At 35.0% G+C, this 20,716-nt stretch overlaps 2 protein-coding genes across 2 annotated transcripts; both read right to left on the bottom strand.

The window, feature by feature from the left end:
• Positions 1-11,632: 11,632 nt before the first annotated feature.
• On the bottom strand, positions 11,633-13,781 carry LOC130949100 (NAD(P)H-dependent 6'-deoxychalcone synthase-like). Its single transcript, XM_057877923.1, has 3 exons — positions 13,459-13,781; positions 13,005-13,248; positions 11,633-12,022 (listed from the first exon to the last, which is right to left on the bottom strand). Exons 1-3 carry the CDS (start codon positions 13,779-13,781, stop codon positions 11,633-11,635), a joined length of 957 nt encoding a protein of 318 aa, XP_057733906.1.
• Positions 13,782-19,399: 5,618 nt separating this feature from the next.
• On the bottom strand, positions 19,400-19,717 carry LOC130949099 (uncharacterized). Its single transcript, XM_057877922.1, has one exon. The coding sequence runs from the start codon at positions 19,715-19,717 to the stop codon at positions 19,400-19,402; it is 318 nt and encodes a 105-aa protein (XP_057733905.1).
• Between the last annotated feature and the right edge of the window lie 999 nt (positions 19,718-20,716).

Genomic DNA, 20,716 nt, shown 5'->3' with positions numbered 1-20,716 from the left:
TTCTCCGAGTTGGTGAACAAGTGTAGGGTTGCTGAAGAGTGTGTAAAAAGGGCAACCGCTGAGAAGGGGAGTCACAAAGGATCATTCCCACAGAACCGAGGGAAGAGCTTTGCACCTAGAGGTCCGCCTTTCAAGAGGGGAGGCTCCTTCAGGAGGCCCAACAACAACAACTCCTAAGGAAAGAAGTTTGGGAAGCAGCCTCAGAATGATCAAGCTTGCACTAGGTGTGGGAGTCACCATCCGGGAGCACCATGCAAGGCCGGATGGGGTTTGTGCTACAATTGTGGAAAAGCGGGGCATAAAGCCGCCAATTGTCTGGAAAGGCAAAAACAAGGTGCTGGAAAGGCACAACAGACTGGTCGGGTGTTCACCACTTCAGCTGTAGGAGCTGAGGGATCTGAGACACTCATTCGAGGTAACTGTGAAATAGCTGGTCAAACTTTAAATGCTTTATTTGATTCGGGAGCATCACATTCATTCATTGCATTTGAGAAAGCTCATGAGTTAGGATTGAAGATTGTAACCTTAGGTTATGACCTAAAGGTATATAATGCTACCCATGAAGCCATGGTAACTAGGCTAGGATGTCCGGAAGTTTCCCTTAGATTCAAGCAGCGTGATTTTGTTCATGATTTAATCTGCTTGCCGATGATTGGTCTTGATCTTATCTTGGGATTGGACTGGTTATCTAAGAACCATGTTCTGCTTGATTGTTCTACAAAATCGGTGTACTTTATGCCGAGGATACTGAAGGACCGGTCGTGGTGAATAATTATTACTTGAATTCGATGATGGTGAATTGTTCCGGGACCGAATGTCAGGGTATCTTGTTGTTAGCCGCGGGTGTTTCGAGTGATGATCAAAGGTTGGAGCAGATTCCGGTTGTGTGTGAGTTTCCGGAAGTGTTTCCCGATGATATCGATGAGTTTCCACCTAACCGAGAGGTTGAGTTTGCTATTGAGTTGGTGCCAGGGGCGGGACCAATCTCAAGTGCTCTTTATAGGATGTCACCGTTAGAGATGAACGAGCTAAGGTCTCAGTTAGAGGATCTGTTGGGAAAGAATTTTATACGACCGAGTGTCTCTCCATGGGGTGCTCCAGTGTTACTGGTGAAGAAGAAGGATGGGAGTATGCGGCTCTGTGTGGATTACAGGCAACTGAACAAGGTTACAATAAAGAATAAGTACCCATTGCCGAGAATTGATGATCTCATGGATCAGTTACAAGGAGCTGGAGTTTTCTCCAAGATTGATTTGCGATCCGGTTATCACCAGATAAGGGTGAGGGGTGAGGATATCCCTAAGACCGCTTTTAGGACTCGTTATGGTCATTATGAGTACACTGTGATGTCCTTTGGGTTGACGAACGCTCCTGCGATATTCATGGATTACATGAATAGAGTCTTCCGTCCGTTTCTGGATAAATTCGTTGTTGTCTTCATTGATGACATACTGATTTATTCCAAGGCTGAAGAAGAGCATGCGGAACACTTGAGGACCGTGTTGCAGATTCTAAAGGAGAAGAAACTTTATGCAAAACTGTCTAAGTGTGAGTTTTGGAAGAGTGAGGTGAAGTTTTGGGCCATGTGGTGAGTAAGAAGGGAATAGCCGTAGACCCAACTAAGGTGGAGGCGGTGATGGATTGGAAACAACCAACCACCGTAACAGAGATAAGGAGTTTTCTGGGTTTAGCTGGCTATTACCGAAGGTTTATCAAGGGCTTTTCACAGATAGCTTTGCCAATGACGAAGTTAACCCGAAAAGACACTCCGTTTGTTTGGACTCCTGAATGCGAGGAGAGCTTTCAGACATTGAAGAAAAAGTTGACTACTGCACCTGTGTTAGTGTTACCCGAGCCAAACGAGCCTTTTGAGGTGTATTGTGATGCCTCGTTGAAGGGTCTAGGGTGCGTGCTGATGCAGCATCGTAATGTGGTGGCGTATGCCTCACGACAGTTGAGACCTCATGAAGTTAGTTACCCTACGCACGATTTGGAACTCGCTGCGGTTGTGTTTGCCTTGAAGGTGTGGAGGCATTATCTCTATGGGGTTAAGTTCCAAGTTTTCTCTGATCATAAGAGCTTGAAGTATCTCTTTGATCAGAAAGAGCTCAATATGAGGCAGAGGAGGTGGATGGAATTGTTGAAAGACTACGACTTTGAGTTGCATTACCATCCGGGAAAGGCGAACGTAGTGGCGGATGCGTTAAGTCGGAAGTCGTTATATGCGGCTTGGATGATGCTTCAAGAGGAGGAGTTGCTCAAGGGATTTGAGAGTTTGAAAATTGGTGCTCGAGAAGCATCCGGAACTTTGTGTTTGAGCCGATTAGAGATCTCAAGTGATTTCAAGTCCGAACTCCTAAAGGCTCATCAAAATGATGAAGCATTATGGAAAGTGTTACCGGCCATTGAGCAAGGGAAACAGTGGAGAGTGTCGGAAGAAAAAGATGGGTTATGGAGATTCAAGGGTAGAATCATTGTGCCGGATGTTGGCACTTTGAGGCAAGATATCTTAAAGGAGGCACACAAAAGCGGATTCTCCATTCACCCGGGAAGTACTAAGATGTACCATGATTTAAAGGTGATGTTTTGGTGGCCGGGTATGAAGAATGATGTGGCGGAATATGTTTCAAAGTGCTTAACTTGTCAAAAGGTAAAGATTGAACATCAAAGACCTTCTGGGATGTTGCATCCTTTAGAGATTCCACAATGGAAGTGGGAAAGTATTGCAATGGACTTTGTGTCAGGATTGCCAAGGACTAGGACTGGTTTTGATGCTGTTTGGGTGATTGTGGACCGACTGACGTAGTCAGCTCACTTTTTGCCCATTCGTATGACTTACACCCTTGAGGAGCTAGCACGGTTGTACATAAAGGAGATTGTGAGACTTCATGGTGTACCTGCTACTATAATCTCTGATAGAGATCCTCGTTTCACTTCAAGGTTTTGGGGTGCATTTCAGAAAGCTTTTGGAACCCAATTAAGCTTGAGCACGGCTTACCATCCTCAAACAGATGGTCAATCTGAGAGGACAATCCAAACACTAGAGGATATGTTGAGAGCTTGTGTTTTGGACCAACCGGCGAGTTGGGATCGGTATATGCCATTGGTGGAGTTTGCATACAATAATAGTTTTCATGCGAGCATCGGAATGGCTCCGTATGAGGCCTTGTATGGGAGAAAATGTCAATCTCCGCTATGTTGGTATGAAGCTGGAGAGAAAAGCTTGTTGGGGCCAGAAATGATAGCTGAGACTACTGAACCAGTCAAGAAAATCCGTGATAGGATGCTTACGGCGCAGAGTCGTCAAAAGAGTTACGCCGATCAGAGGCGAAAGCCCTTAGAATTTGAGGAAGGAGACCATGTTTTCCTTAAGGTTACTCCGACTACTGGAGTAGGTAGGGCGATTAAGGCAAAGAAGTTGAATCCTCGATACATTGGTCCATTTCAGATCCTAGAGAGGATTGGACCGGTGGCGTATCGGATGGCTCTACCACCTCATCTTTTGAACCTGCACGACGTGTTCCACGTGTCGCAGCTTCGGAAGTACACTCCTGATGCTAGCCATGTGTTAGAACCTGAATCGGTTCAGTTGAGGGAAGATTTGACGCTTCCAGTGGCTCCAGTCAGAATTGATGATACTAGTATCAAACGATTGCGTGGAAAAGAGGTTTCATTAGTCAAAGTGGCTTGGAGTCGAGGCGGTGTTGAGGAACACACTTGGAAACTTGAGTCGGAGATGCGAACGGATTATCCGCTTTTATTCTCAGGTAATTTCATTTGAATTTTGTGGGCAAAATTCCCAATTAGGTGGGTAGAATGTAAAACCCGGTTAATTAACGGCTAATTAACCCATAAATGAGAATTTATTCTAGAAAGCCTAAAATGTGATTTTTTTTATGGCTAAATGTGATAGAGGAGATTGAGACGAGAATGTTGGTACCAATTTTGTAGAATTCGGACCAAGATTGGACCGAACGGGCCAAACCGGGCCAACCAGACCCAAAGTGGGCCCTTGGCCCAACATAACTTAACCAAAACCCTAGTTTTCAGCACTCTCTCTCCTCATTTGTTACACACACAAGCTGAAATTAGAAAGAAAGGGAGGAAGAACACTCTCTCAAGTTCTCTCCCTTGGTTGATCTTCAAACCACCATAACTTTTGATCTAGAGCTCCGATTGCCGCCCCGTTTGCGGCCACGCGTTCACCGCGGAGAGCTCTACAAAACCCATACCATCAATCTTGAGGTAAGCCACAAGTTTCTGTTCGAAATCTCAGCCCCTATTTTCGAGTTTCATGGGTAAAATATTGAGATTTTGGGTTCTTTGATGTTATAGGACCCAACTCTCTTGAAGGAGAAGGTTAATCTTGTCTCCTTGGACCTTGGAGGTGGTAAGATTCTCAACCCTAGTGTATTTTGTTGTTTTATGATGTTTGGGTTTTGAGATGTTGTGTATGGGTATGATGGTTGTGGCTTAGGTTGTGTATGTGTGGATATTGGAGCTTGATTGGTGACTTTGAAAAGCTTAGAAAGGGTTTGGTGGTGAAAAATCTGTTCTTGGAGGTGTTGAGGCCTTGAGAGCTTGTGGATAAGTGGTTTGGAAGTGCTCCGGTGGAGCTTGGGAAAATCGGCTAAGGTATGGTTTCGGTTTCCCGTATCTAATATGTAATGTGGTAGGAAATACTTAGGCTAGAGGCCCTAAGATAGGCATTGAATGGTTGATGTTGTTGAATGATTGAGATATATGATGTGGTCATATATGTGATGATGATTATTGATGCCTTGGTGGTATGATGTATGAGAAATATGCATGTTGTGATATATGCTTGATGAGTGGTTATGGTTGCATTGTGGGTTGAACCATGTTGAAGGTGAGTATGATGTTGATTGTGTACATTAATGGTTTATTGGAATTGGTGTTGTTGAAAATTAGCATGAGGAATAGTATATGATATGTCATTATGTTTGAGTTTGAGCCACTTGGGTGAAGTGGGCTAAAATGATGAGATAGTGATTATGTATATTGTGGTAATGTGTCAATGTGTGAGTTGAGGAGGCTTGATGTTGAATTTGATACATTTTGAATTGATTGATTTCAAAGAAAAGGGATGAAATTGGCATGTTTTGATTGACTTTGAAAGGAGTTGAAAATGGTTTGTCTTGAAAATGGCATATTGTGGTTTTGTATGAAAATATGGTTTTTGGGCATACTTTGACGGGACATAACTTGGACTACGGATCTCCGTTTTGTATCAAATTTGTTTAGAAATGAAATTGGATCCGGGATGTCCATGCCGTTCGAAGAACGGGTGAAAAACGATTTAAAATGAGGAAGTTATGTCCGTTGGAAGATTGGGGTTTAAATCTGTGAAATTCTGCAGCTTTTGACTTAGAAAATTTTTAGCAGAATGACCCCTTGCGCGTGGGCGCACCTGGCGCGTACGCGCCGATCTTCCGAAAAGTGCCATCCACGCGTACGCGTGATGTGCGCGGGTGCGCCGATTGTGCTGCACCCAATGCCCAGCCATTTTCCCGAGAGTTATGCCAGAACTGTGCCGGTGTTGTGCCTGGGGCACGAGAACACCCGCGCGTACGCATGGTTGACGCATGCGCGTCGATTGGCAAGTTTTGAATCCACGCGTTAGCGTGCATGACGCTTGCGCGTCGATGAGTTTTTGAGGCCATCCACGCGTGCGCGTGGAGTGCGCGTGCGCGTGGCCCTGTTTTCATCCCAAAGTTGATTTTTGAGTTTTAAAAGCCAAATCTCATACTTCTAAGCCTCCGATCTCACCATTCATGTCTTAAATCATCATAATATGCCTAGCTATTAGAAAGGGGCTAGTGAATGTGATAACTTGCGAGTGAAGCAAGGGAAAAATGTATGATCAATGAGGATCAAGATGATTATGTGAGATGCGGAGGATGGTGGTGGAAGTGTTTGTTATGCCATGGGCCGAAAGGCTGTAATTGTTAATGAAATGGCTGGTTATGGATTTAACCGTGAGCCGGAATAGCTGTGTATGCTATGAATATTGGCTGGTTATGGATTTAACCGTGAGCCGGAATGGCTGATATGGATGTTGATCCATGGATGAGAATTCATGCATGTTGATGCTGAATTATTGATAATTGTGATTTGCACTTCCACTATCTGAGGTACGAGTTTCCTTGGGTAGTAGCAGTGGCTAGCCACCACGTGCTCCAGGTCGAGACTCGAAGCTCTGTTAACCCTATGTCGTAAGTGTGGCCGGGCACTGTGAAAGGCCCGGATGAGCTCGAACCCCCGTAAATATTCACCAGTGAGGGTGATGGATATGGATCATGTTTATGATCAAGTTTATAACGAGTATAACTCGAGTTTGGGGATGCACGACAGAGGGACAGTCCAATGGTTAGCGACCAGGACTTGTCGGGTTGGCTCTATAACCGACAAGATGATATCATCGGCCACTAGGGACAGGCATTCATCATATGCATATTATGTGAATTGTTTGAGATTGCCTATTTGACTGCATATAACTTGCTAATTGTCTAAATGTCTTACTTGCTCCTATTTGATATTCTTTGTTTGATATAACTGTGGTTGCTATATTATATCCTGCTGGTGGTTGGGAGGTTTGAAGGAATTGGAAAGGGAAGTATTAGTTAGACTGAAGAATCTTTAGTCAGATGCCCTTATATGGTTTAGCTTGTTTATAAGCTTTGATATTATTTGGAGGGAGTTATAGGATTGCCTTTGGCTTTCCTCTATTATTATGTATTATATATGTGGAAGCTGTTACCATGCTGGGAACCTCTGGTTCTCACCCATGCGGATTTTGTGGTTTTCAGATGCAGGACGTGAGGTGTCCCGCTGATGCATGCTGGAGACTTCTATGTTGCGAAGATCCTTGTTCTCGGGACTATGCTTTGGTTTATATCTTGCTTAGATACTTTTCTCTCCATTAAATAATACAAACTGTGATGACTCCTCTTATGGGAGATTTTGGAGAATAGGTTTTATGTATTTGTGTCCCTTGGGGTTTCCTTTGGGGTTTTCCTTATTTGATCATATGTATATATTGTTATGCTCGGACCGGTTATCTTCGCAGCCGGATCTTGAGTCCTGATATTCCTGTTTTTGACACTCCTTTGTATATATATAATCTCGCGTTGGTTTATCCTTGTTCGTTACGTTATCGATCGGAGTGATGCGCTTTTGAGTTGCGGTTTTTGTTTACCCCCTTTTTCTACAAAGGCTCCTAGTTAAAATCAATCATTCATACTACTATACGTACTAAATTTTTATTTTAGAGGTCGTAATACCTTGCCATCTCTGAATTATGACTTAAGCATAAGACTCTGTATGGTAGGGTGTTACACGTTCTGCCCTTGCGGGACCCACTTCTGACATGGTATATAAGGGGAGGGTCCTACCCCTCCCCCAAGGTACGACACACACCACTTTATTCCCATTTTTTTGCCTGCACACTCAACTGATTTGGGCGTCGGAGTGTCTTTGCAGGTGACACCCCCTTCACACCAGGAACTCGGAAAGTCGGCTGCTCCAGCTCCATCTCCGCAACCCTGAACCTGGCAGAAACCCCACCTTACCACCCGAGGGATCTCCCCCAAACCGTCCGGTACCCGAGCTACTGAACAGAAAAACTAAAATAGGATTGTGTGAATTGATGAGTAAAACAAAATCTATATTATTATTTTCTTAAATAGATAAGTAAGAAGAAACCAATTTAAAAATATCATAACGTTTTCATCCAACCATACCTATTATTTAAAGAATAAAATTCTACGTCTAAACAAAATCTTTATCTAAGTTTATCAAAATTGTTGTAACAATTTTTTAAATTACGTACTCCTTTTCTATTTTTTTCTTTTTCTCCTCCTCTTCCTCGTATTTTTTCTTCTTCTTCTTCCAAATTTACGCAGATTTTTCTTTTTCTCCTCCTCCTCCTCCTCCTCCTCCTTCTTCTTCTTCTTCTTCTTCTTCTTCTTCTTCTTCTTCTTCTTCTTCTTCTTCTTCTTCTTCTTCTTCTTCTTCTTCTTCTTCTTTCAACGAAGCACACGCAGACTTTTCTTCTTCTTCTTCCAAATTTGCACATGCAGATTTTTTTTCTTTCTTTCTTCTTCTCCTCCTCTTAGAGATTATCAATTCAATTCAATTCAATTCAATTCAGAATACCTGCGTCCATTCAATTCAATTCATAATGAACCGAACACGTTATTAAGGTGAAACAATTGTATAGTACTAAATGAACAGAACATTATCCATTATATAAAATCAAATTTAAAATAGCTTTCTGAATAATGAACCGAACACGTTATTAAGGTTAAACAATTGTATAATATTAAATGAATGGAACATTATCCATTATATAAAATCAAATTCAAAACACCTATGTTTACAATTTAGAGATTATCAATTCAAGTCAATTCAATTCAATTCTGAACACCTGCGTCCATTCAATTCAATTCATAATGAATTGAACATGTTATTAAGGTGAAATAAATGTATAGTATTGAATGAACGGAACACTATCCATTATATAAAATCAAATTCAAAACAGCTTTCTGCATAATGAATCGAACACATTATTAAGGTGAAACAATTATATAGTACTAAATAAACGGAACATTATCCATTAGGTTAAATTACACAGTTGGTCCTACACTTTCAGTGAAATTACAAATTAGTCTCTACACTTTAAAAGTTTATAATTGGATCCCTAAAAAGAATTAAAATTTGTAATTTAGTCCCCACCATTCAAAAAGTGTTTGATTTAACAGAATATTCTCAAAATATTCTCTATTTTGAACATGTGACCTGCACATGTTTGACAACAGGGACCAATTTGCAATTTTAGTGAAAGTATGGGACTAACTGTGTAATTTAATCATTTGAAGTGACTAAAAACTCCCTAGGCTATCTGAACCTACCCCGTCCCTCTCCAACTCTCTCACTCTCACTTTCTCACTTTCTAAAACGACACCTGAACCCCACCGCTCTCTATCTCTCACATCGGTTCACCGTCGCTACGCCAGATCCATCGCATTTGTGCTCACGAGTCGGGTCTCGCCTCCTTTCTCCATCTCGCCTCTCTCATCCGACAACTTTTTCTTCTCATCCAATCCCAATACTGAACACCGACGATAAATGAAAGAGAACCATTCCAATCCCAAGCATGCTCAAAGCGAACAATTTAATGTCTAAGAAAAAAATAGCAACAAATCAACATAAAAATAGCAACTCAATTTATTAGTGAATTCGGCGTAGTGACGGAGGTGAGAGGCACGACGATGGTAAGTCGAGGTGAGAGACAGAGAGCGTTGGAGTTGGGGTGCCATTTTGGAAAGTGAGAAAGTGAGAGTGAGAGAGCTAGGGAGGGGTAGGGTGGATTCAGATAGTCTAGGGAGTTTTTGGTTATTTTCAAATGGTTAAATTACACGGTTGGTCCACATACTTTCACTAAAGTTGCAAATTGGTCCCTATTGCAAACATGTGCAGGTCACATGTTCAAAATAGAGAATATTCTGAGAATATTCTGTTAAGTCAAACACTTTTTGAATGGCAGGGACTAAATTACAAATTTTAATTATCTTTAGGGACCCAATTACAAACTTTTAAAGTATAAGGACCAATTTGTAATTTCACCAAAAGTATAGGACCAACTGTATAATTTAACCTATCCATTATATAAAATCAAATTCAAAACACTTGTGTCTACAATTTAGAAATTATCAATTAAATTAAATTCAATACAATTCAATTCAATTCAGAACATTTGCGTCTATTCAATTCAATTTAGTAATTGCATTTCATTCAATTCAATTGAAAAAATAATCCATTAGCAAAATGTTGGTATTGTTGGTGATGACAATAACGAAAAAGGAGAAGAAGAAGAAGAGAATGAGGACGAGAAGCAGAAGAAGAATCTGTGTGTGCGAAGGAGGAGGAAGAGAAGGAGGTATGCATAAATTTTAAAAAAGAAGGAGATAACATATGTGTGTATTTAAAAATGTAATGACACTCTTTTAATAAAAATGATTTTTATTAATATTGAACCTACTTAAATAAATTTAGATAAAAAAAATATTTAAATGTGTGAGAATCTTGTTATTCAAAATCTTCATTCACATTATTTAATTGATTCTCGTTATATCTCGGTTAGACTTTTTAATTGATTCTTTATATATATACAATCCTTAATTTGATTGCATTTTTATTTTTTAATTACATATCGTAACTTCAATAAAAAAATATACATTATTGTTATAAAGAAATAGTTAAAGCAGAAAAAATTATGACAAAAGGCATTGGTTCTAAAATAATGTTCATGAGTTATAAATAAAACATGATATACATAATATTATAATAATGGCTATTGAAATACAAGAAAAAAGTAATATATATAGTTATTAAAAAGTTATAATCTTGTAATTATTAACAAACTTCACCATAAGTAATAATTAATTATTAACAAATCAATCACGCTAGGAGTCACCAAAAAAAAAAATCAATCTAGCTAGGCAATCAATAGGATCTAATTAATAACAAGCCAATAAATATTTTTAAATTACAATCTATACTAATTAATTATTGTTAATTAATAATTATTTAAATTTTATTTTTAAAAATATAAAATTAATTATTATTAATTATCACTTCTCACTCTAATTCACCTTTTACCATTAATTACGCAAATTCTAATCCTCTTTCAAAAAAATTGAAACTCCAAAAAAAAAAACAAAATATAAGATAAAAAATTATCTAAATTTTAAAAAAAAAAAACATATAAAACATAAGAAAAAAAATCATCTAAATTTCAAAAAAAATATACAAAGCATAAAAAAAGAAATAATACAAAACTAATAAAAAGAATAATTCGAAATTTAGAAAAAAGTAAAAAATAGTTAAAATAATCATTCAAAAAATTAGTTACAAATGTAATTAGGATAAATGTAAATAGAATTTTTTTTTTAATTTTAAATTTTAATTATTAATTTTTTTTGTATAAAATTTAAATTATAATAAAATTGGCTTATGTTGATTTGTAAGAGAATTATTTTTCTAAACTTTTTATATTTTTTTTTATAAATAACATTGTGCAGAGAGATGTAAAGAAATTAATATCAAAACATGGTATATTACTATGTTTGATGTTAGATATATCAATTATTTTTAATATAATTTTTTTATCTCTTGTCCGACAGAACAAAGATTAATTTATTGGATCTAAATTTTATTAAAGAATTTATTATTGACTAATATGTTATAGCATATAGAAAACGAAATTTAAATCAACAACATTTATTTAAATGGATTAACTAATAAACCAACAAGACAAACTCAAACTTATTTTTTAATATAAATAAAAGATATATAGAAAAATACTTTTCATAAGATTGAATTAAACATGCATCAAATTAAAGACAGGAATATCATTGAATTATTGAGAACATACAAGTCCCTTTATTTGAAGACTATTTGTCTTCGTATTTTATTACAGTTCCACACAAGACAAAGGCAAACTAAAGATGCAAAATATATAACTAGACATAAATGCATAATATTAATTAAATTCTTATTTTATTTTTATTTTTTAAAAATAAAATAAGAATTTAATACATAACATTATCTAATTTTCTCCATCCCAAAGATTTTCAGCAAATTCGAATCCAGCGGGACCGTTCTTCACTTTGCGCTCCTGTTTGATTTGATTAATCTTTTGATAATCATCACTTGTAAGTGAAAAGTCAAATATTTCCAAGTTCTGTTTGATTCTCTCTTTGTTATAGCTCTTCACTGCAAAAGTTACACCTTGTTCATAGAGCCATCTAAGACTTATATGAGCAACTGTTTTTCCATGAGCATGTGCAATTTGCTTCAATAGTTCATTGTCCATAACATGATTACCACCCCAAAAGGAATCTTTAGCTCCCAATGGAGAATATGCAGTTACTACAATACCCTTAGTTTTGCAGTATTCTCTTAAATTCTTCTGCTGCCAGCAAGGATTCAATTCCACCTGTTGGTGATTGGTTTAGTACGTATTTAATTTAGTAACTATTAATGTTTAATGAATGAATAAAATTAAAAATAAATATTCTTTTCGGTTTTTTATTATTTGCTTATAGGACAAAGCGACTTTTTATAGTTCAAAAATTTGTAATCAGCCTTCAACCATTCAAGTAATTATTGTCTAACCAATTTCCAAACATTCAAATAATTTGTCTAAACGAATTCTGTATCAAAATCCACTTAGACCAATCACTTAAATTATTGGAAATCAGATTGAATTTTATTTTTTAGTTATCACTAGTTGCTTTAGCCATCAAATAAATACAATATAAAAATAAGATTGAAATAGACATTTATCTATAATTAATATTTGAGAGTCACTCAGATAAAGATGTTAAAAACGTCTTTTTTTATTAAGATATTTTTTAATAATTAAAATTTAACATATATAATCGATTAAACTATATTATTTTTCTTTAAATTAGCCAAATAAATTAGTTTAGCAAAAAAACCAATAAATTAAATTTTAAATTGGTCTAAATTAATATTTTTTATAAAAAATAATTACAATATTCCTATTATAAAAAATAACTAAATACTCTTATTATATATATATATATATATATATTAATTTTAAAAACTCTAAATTCTAATTCTATGACGACAAAAAAGAAAAGAGCTAGAATTTAAGATTCTCAAAATTAATATAAATAATAGGAGTATTTTAGTTATTTTTTATAATAAAGATATTGTAATCATTTTTTATAAAAAATAATATTAATTTAGACCAATTTAAAATTTAATTTACTATTTTTTTAGTTAAATTAATTTATTTGACGAAATTTTAATAAAAATAATATAATTTAATTAATTATATATATTAAATTTTAATTATTAAAAAATATCTAAAAAAAAAGGACATTTTAACGTTTTTATCTGAACGTTCCTTAATATTTATGTGTGTAACTATATATAAAAAGTTTAATTACTTGATTAACCGCAGGAGGAATAGTAGCAAAAGAGAGGAGATTTTCAAGCTTTTTGCAAGAGAAGTTGCTGACTCCAATTGATTTAGTGAGACCCAAGTTTTGGCATTCTTGCATTGAGGTCCACACACCCTTCAAGTCAAATGGCAACAAGTCATCTTCATCGTAAGGAAATTTCTTCAGCTCAGGCTCTGTAGTCAGTGGCCAGTGGATTAAGTAAAGGTCCAAGTATTCTAATCCAAGAGTCCTGCGTGCATGCATCAAGATATAAATTAACATGTCGACACGTGTTATATATATGTGAAACAATTAAACTGCATATAAATTATTGAACGATTTTCAATTATCATATTCACATGAAAATATTAACACTCACATTAATAATTTTTCTTTTAATTGACATAACCATATATTGATACAAGGTAATTAAAGAGTCATAATGTATCTTGATTCTTACTTAAGTGAATTTTGTAGAGCAGGAAGAACAAGATGGGGATGATTATCGGACAACCATAACTTGGAAGTGATAAAAAGTTCATCCCTAGAACTTATGAGACCAAGTTTAAGGGCTTCAGCAATAGCCTCTCCGAGAGCTTGTTCGGAGCCATAAATGGAAGCAGTGTCGAAGTGCCGGTAACCAAGCTTGACGGCCTCAATCACGGCCGCTTTGAGGGTGTCGCTGTCGTTCGACATGGCGGCAGTTCCAAAGCCGATGACCGGCATGGTGAATGATGATTGTAGGACAACATTTGGGACCACCACATTTGTTGTTAGAGACATGATATTTGCACAAAAAAATGTATCCAAAGGTGGAGGTGCAACATCTCTTTTATAGGGTAGAATGGTAATTAGCCGTTGCGGATGTGCATGCATCTATTTAGCATTGACCAATATAACATAAATTAGTTGCCTTGTTAGGAGATGCTCACAATCCGCACGCACATCCAACAATAATGAATTGCCTTATTAGGGACTGCTCAAAATCCGGACGCATTCATATCCCATGCATACCACCTACTTCCAGAATGTTATAACAAGTTAACGATAGTATGGATACTTTGTGTTTTTTTATATTTAAAATATATTTTAGATATAATATTTATTTGATATTGTGTTTTGAGTAAAAGTTAAAAAATATTTTTTTAAACACATTTTTACACAATAAAATATCATCAAGTATTGACATATTTAATCTTATTCTTAACATATATTTTTAAAATTAATTTTAAAATAACATATGTTATTATTTATTAAAATAAAATTATTTTAAATAAAATTAAAAAATACATTAAAAATATTTAATAACATTAGTTTGTGTTTTAATATTAATAAAATATAAAAAATTATTTTTTTAAAAATATTTTATATTTTATATATATATATATATCGTATTTTCGTGTCTCATAAAATATTAAAATTATTGTGTCTTATGTCATCATATTTTGTGTTTGTGTCGATGTCTGTGTACTTCATAGCATATATCAATTTAGTCTGCATCTTTTATAATAAATATGGTTTTGATTTTCTAATTTTTTTTCTTATTAGTCAAGCACATATTTTCTTTGTTTTGTTAATTAAAAAATAATTTGAATACACAATTAATTAATAACAATAATATTTATACGAGTATCAAGAGTATTTAGTATATGAATAATATTTTTGTACAGTACTAATTTAAATTGCTCAACAATACACGATAGATTTCTGTTTAATTTATATTTTTATTAAGATTCTTTAAGTTTTTTATTAATCTATTTAATTTATATATTTTATTATTCAATATATTATATTTTTATATAAATATTTTTCAATAATTACTAAAACAATACATTTATATTACAAATAATGTGATTAACAAAAATTAACATGTTATTATAATATATATAATAATATAATTATGAATGAAATATCTAAAATAAAAATATTATAAATTAAATAAGATAAATATTTATATTGTTGTTGTTGTTGAAAGTGAGAAATAAGGACATGTATGTATTACTATTTTACTAGTTATTCTAATATATCGTTAAATAATATAAGCAACTTCAAATATATATTTCACAATTCAAATAATATATTTTTACCACAATACAATACATATCCAATTGCAATAGATGAAAAACATAAAAATAATAATAAAAAAGAGTTTTATAATTGGCAAAATAACCTTAAAATGAAAATCTGATGAATCCATGTCAAATTATTATAACTATTAATTTATTGTCTAAATAAAACACACCTAAAAAATTTGTACATACGTGGACGGGGTAAGTAAGAATTTTTCGCAAGTTTATTTAAACATTAATGTATTCTGTATATTATTATGAGATGAATGTTGGAATAAATTAATTTTCAAATCCTAGATCATCTATATTGAATCACTAAAAATAACATAATGCGGAAGCGTACCTGAATTCATAAATATGAATCATACGATCGGAAGAGTTTGGATCTTGTGGTTCTTTCGATCTTCCTCAACCAAAGCCTTCTGTATTCCTAGGTGGCTGAACTGTAACTTTTTTGATGGGGAAAGAGCAACAAAGGCGGCTTTGGTATATTGGGGACCGAAACCCTGAAGGTCTATTTATATTTGAGCATGGCACCCATTAAACTCTTAAACCCAAATAAAATAGTATCTAAAGCCCAAAAGATAATATATCTAAAATCCAAAAAGATAATTATCTAAGGAACAAAAGATAATATCCAGTTTTATTCTCATTTAATTCCAAATCAAAAGTAATAATGACTTATTCAATTAGCATTTATAACAATAAATGAGATCATCATTATATAAGTCATTTAATTTGAAATAGCATCATTTGTGATTATAATTGATATATGTATTGCCCACAAATAAGTTAGGAAATTAAATAATTTCCTAACAATCTCCCACTTGGGCTATACATATATTCTTTCTTGACATAATCATATTTTATAAACTTTATGCGCGCATCTGAATGCTATTTCTTTCATTACTTTGACAATCTGGTCCGTCTCATACATTAGATATGGAACTACCGCAGCTTTTATCACATTAAATGCCGTGACTAAACCACGCCAATCACCATCTTAATATACTTAACGACATAGATCAAATTTGGATGAGTAATATGGAAATTACATGCCAAGTGATCTCATGCATGTCTATTTCCAGCTGGTCTAACTTTATTGAGATCAAACACAATACAAATATTGCAAAATGAACATTTCATATAACATGAAATAAACCATCAACTTAATTCTGCAGAAAAATAACTCAATATCTGTCATAGGACATATAGCATGAAATAAACTCCCACTAAACCAAGGCATCATAAATATTGACACCCATCCGAGCAGTGTGCTCATGAAAAATTTTAGGGTTCAATCCCTTGGTAATGGGTCTGCTAGCATATACTCTGTTTCCATATGTCCTATGGAAATTTGTTTTTCTTAAACTTTCTCCTTAACAACTAAGAAACTTGATGTCTATATGCTTCGATTTTGTCAAGCTCTTATTGTTATTGGAGTATAGTACTTACTGACTTATTGTCACAAAATATCTTTAATGGCCCTTTCAATGTCATCTACTATATGAAGCTTAGTGACAAAGTTTCGCAACCATATGCCATGAAATCGGAATCAGAGTACCTAATGATCTCCAAATTTTCTGATCTCCGATAAATAAGCATGTAATCCTTTGTTCTCTTTAGATAACGCATTATGCGTTTAACAGCTATCCAATGATTCATATCCGGATTGCTCAAGTATCTACCTAACACTCCCACTATAAATGATATATCAGGATGTATGTAGACTTGAGCATACATTAAATTCCCTAGTGCTAATGCATAAGGTTTATCATGCATTGCTATCCTCTCAAGATCATTTTCAGGGCATTGTTTGAGACTGAACTTGTCTCCTTTAGTTACGGGTGTGTCCATTGGTCTACAACTTTCCATGCCATATCTACTTAAAATCTTTTCGATATAGTTCTTTTGTGATAATCCAAGAATACCTTGAGAACGATCTCTTAGTATCTCGATTCCTAATACAAAAGAAGCATTACCAAGATCTTTCATTTCGAATTTATTCGATAGAAATTTCTTAGTTTCATGCAACAAGCCTATATCGTTGCTAGCAAGTAGAATATCATCAACATATAAGACCAAAAGGATATATTTACTCCCACTAAACTTGCGGTATACACATTCATCTATAATATTTAACTCAAAATCATATGAGGTAATGACTTGATTAAACTTGTGATACCATTTAACAGAAAGCTTGTTTGAGATCATAGATGGATTTTCTCTTTTCTCTATTGGATATCCTTAATGACACTTCTTGAGGTTGTTGAGCTTGCTGTATGGATTGGGATTGAGGAGGATTCTCATTATTTTTCTGTGCTGTAGCAGTATCTTGAGCAACAACGATATTCTCATTGTTCTCTTGTACTGTAACTGGATCTACAGTAGGATTCTCATTGTGTTTTTGTATTATAACTGTGTCTTGAACAATTTAGGTACAAAGACCTGATCATTGTCAGTTACAGAATCCTCATCAAAAGCAACATTTCTAATATCTCCTTCCCCCTAAACTCAACATCCTCAAGAAATCTCGTATTTCCTGTTTCAAAATAGACCTTGATACAGGATTGTAAAACTTGTACCCCCGTGAGCGCTCAGCGTAACCAACAAAGTAGCAACTAATTGTTCTTGAGTCCAATTTTCTTTCATGCGGCCTATAAGGTCCCGCCTCAGCTGGACATCCCCAAATATGCAGATACTTTATACTGGGCCTTTTTCCAGTCTAAATTTCATATGGGGTTTTGTTAACTGCTTTGTTTGGCACCCTATTAAGGATGTACACTGCGGTCTTTAATGCTTCTCCCCAAAGTGATTCAGGCAAGGAAGAATGACTAATCATACTTCTCACCATGTCCTTAAGAGTTCGGTTCCTTCGCTCTGCAACAGCATTCATGCTAGGTTTGCCTGGCATGGTGTATTGCGGAACAATACCACACTCCTCTAAGAAAAGAGCAAAAAGGCCTAGGACGTTGCTCACCTGAGCCGTTATATCTTCCGTAGTATTCACCACCACGATCAGATTTGACAGCTTTAATTTTCTTTCCAAGTTGAATTTCAACTTTAGCTTTGAAAGACTTGAAAACATCCAAGGCATGGGACTTTTCATGAATTAAATATAGGTACCCGTAACGAGAGTAATCATCTATGAACGTAATAAAGTACCGTTGTCCATTCCAAGAGACAGTAGGGAATGGGCCACATATATGGGTATGTATTAGTTCTAAGACATCTCTAGCTCTCTCGGCACCTAATTTCCTTTCGTTTGTCCTTTTCCCCTTTATGCACTCAATGCAGACTCCAAAGTCTGCCAAATTTAGGGGTCCAAGAATTTCATCCGACACGAGCCACTGAATTCTCTGTTTAGAGATGTGACCTAGGCATTTATGCCATAACGATGCCGAATTCTGATTTAGTTTTTTTTTTGTACCCATTTGCAGTATTTCATTATTATAGGAATTTAAGTTAAGCCTATATAGATTATCCACCAAATGACCAGAGCAAATATTATTCGAATTATAAAAGAGACTGACTTTATTGTCTCCGAATGAACAAAAAAAACCTGATTTGTCCAAACGAGAAACAGAAACCAAATTTCGTCTAAATGACGGTACATAAAATGTCTCTAATAAATCCAAATAAAATCCACTCGTGGAACATAATTTAAAGGTTCCTATAGCTTCGACTGCAACTATATTGCCGTCTGCCACGTAGATGTATCTTTCAGCATCACTTGGCGGTCGGCTCCACAGGCAACTCTGCATGGTGACACTTACATGAGTAGTAGCAGCAGAATCTACCCACCAAGTATCAACAGGTGCATAACTTAAACTAGCCTCAGAACAAACGAAAGTGAGAATTATACCCTTCTTCACACGCCATGTGGCATATTTGGTACAATCCTTCTTCACGTGTCCCACCTTCTTACAGAAGAAATATGTTGAAACCTGATCCTATTTCTTAGCCTTTTTCTGCCGAGAAGGCACATCCGCAGTAGTATCACGCTTTCTTTTATACTGAGAAGATGAAGCCATGTGAGCACTTTCAGTCTTATCTTGCTGTAGCCTCTCTTCTTCTTGCACACAGTGAGATATAAGCTCATTTAAGGACCAAGTGTCCTTCAAAGTGTTATAACTCACTTTGAATTGCCCAAAGTGTGCAAGAAGGGAAATCAAAATGAAATGCACGAGTAAATCTTCAGACAACTCTAACTTTAGTGCTTTCAATTTTGAAGCAAGATGAGACATTTCCATAATGTACTCCCTTATATTCCTTGTACCTTTATACCTCATGGAGACAAGTTTGCTCAAAAGACTACTTGCCTCCGCCTTTTCATTCTTTGTAAAGAATTTTTTCTACATCCTTTAGGAACTGTTTGGCATCTTTATCCTCAGTAATTGAGCCCCGAAACGCCTCAGGAATTGAGCGTTTCATGATCATAATGCTCATTCGATTGGATCTCTCCCACTTCTCTATTTTAACCTCATTGAGGTTTTCCGGAGTGGAAGTGAGTTTCTCCTCTCGAAGAGCTATATCTAGATTCATACAACCGAGGACAATCTCCACGGTATCCTTCCAAACTTTAAAGTTTGAACCATTCAACATAGGAATACTGCTAATTTGCGCAGAAACATTGGTAGCTAAAGCCATAGTTTCTGGATTAGAACAAAAAGAACATGCAGTAAATATTAGATATTAATGGGTAAAAATCCATATTGAGATATCTAGCACAACATTAATTTTCAATCTTTGGATAGAAAAATTAACTGTAAGTGATACTCTCATTGCAGTAATCAAATATTGTCAAAATTCCTGTCACACATTAAGCCTTTCTTTGGACCGACTTAATGCGCACATGGAAACTTAAACTTCGCAACCTATTTATTACTGCATATATTTTCTATTAATTGGCCAAACAATAACCTTCCTTTGGGCCGATTATTGACCGCATAATTAATAGAAAATAAACAGAAGTATGCAATGCTTATTATTTGGCCAAACAATAAACTTCCTTTGGGCCGATTATTGTTTGCATAAATAATAAACATTACTTTATTCTTAATTAGTTACCCAAACATGTATTTACTATCAATATGTGTATGTAATTCGGCCAAATATAGACCTTCCTTTGGGCCGATCAATATTTGCATGAATTACATAACGTCATATTCCTTATGTTTTGAATAAATCAATTTTCACAAAAGAGGCTATTTTGCCAGCATAATGTTCAATCAATTTATTCTAAAACCAAATTTTTATAAAAAATGGGTATAATAATTCAAATTGTTACTAGTTTCCTCATGTAACAATTAAAAAAAATTTAAATTCCAAAAGGAATTAAATCTCAATGGTGTCCTTTTCTGATCTTAAGGAAAACCATATTTAAATGACATTGAAACAAATTTATGTGCCAAAAAAAATTTTTGATCCGTTAAGATTAAAATCAAACATTATAATTCAATAATGCTCTATTAATGTTTTAAAAAAAATAAATCATTAATTTTATGAGTATCAATTTATATATATATACAAATAAAGCAACCAAAGCATGCTTATATTTCACCGTAACAAGCACACATATGTAATCGAACAAATTAATAATGCATATATATATGTATAAAGTTATAAACGGCCGAAACTCTAAAAGCT

This window comes from Arachis stenosperma, chromosome 9 (assembly GCF_014773155.1).
Source record: "Arachis stenosperma cultivar V10309 chromosome 9, arast.V10309.gnm1.PFL2, whole genome shotgun sequence".
Taxonomy (NCBI): domain Eukaryota; kingdom Viridiplantae; phylum Streptophyta; class Magnoliopsida; order Fabales; family Fabaceae; genus Arachis; species Arachis stenosperma.
This window is presented reverse-complemented; position numbering and strand designations above follow the sequence as displayed.

What these genes read in the sequence shown, in the direction of transcription:
- LOC130949099 (XM_057877922.1), bottom strand. Translation starts at nt 19,717, where the DNA reads ATGGCTTTAGCTACCAATGTTTCTGCGCAAATTAGCAGTATTCCTATG.
- LOC130949100 (XM_057877923.1), bottom strand. Translation starts at nt 13,781, where the DNA reads ATGTCTCTAACAACAAATGTGGTGGTCCCAAATGTTGTCCTACAATCA. An exon ending in GCTCTACAAAATTCACTTAA is followed by an intron (nt 13,249 to 13,458) that starts GTAAGAATCAAG and finishes GCATGCACGCAG; the next exon opens with GACTCTTGGATTAGAATACT. An exon ending in TTCCTCCTGCGGTTAATCAA is followed by an intron (nt 12,023 to 13,004) that starts GTAATTAAACTT and finishes AATCACCAACAG; the next exon opens with GTGGAATTGAATCCTTGCTG.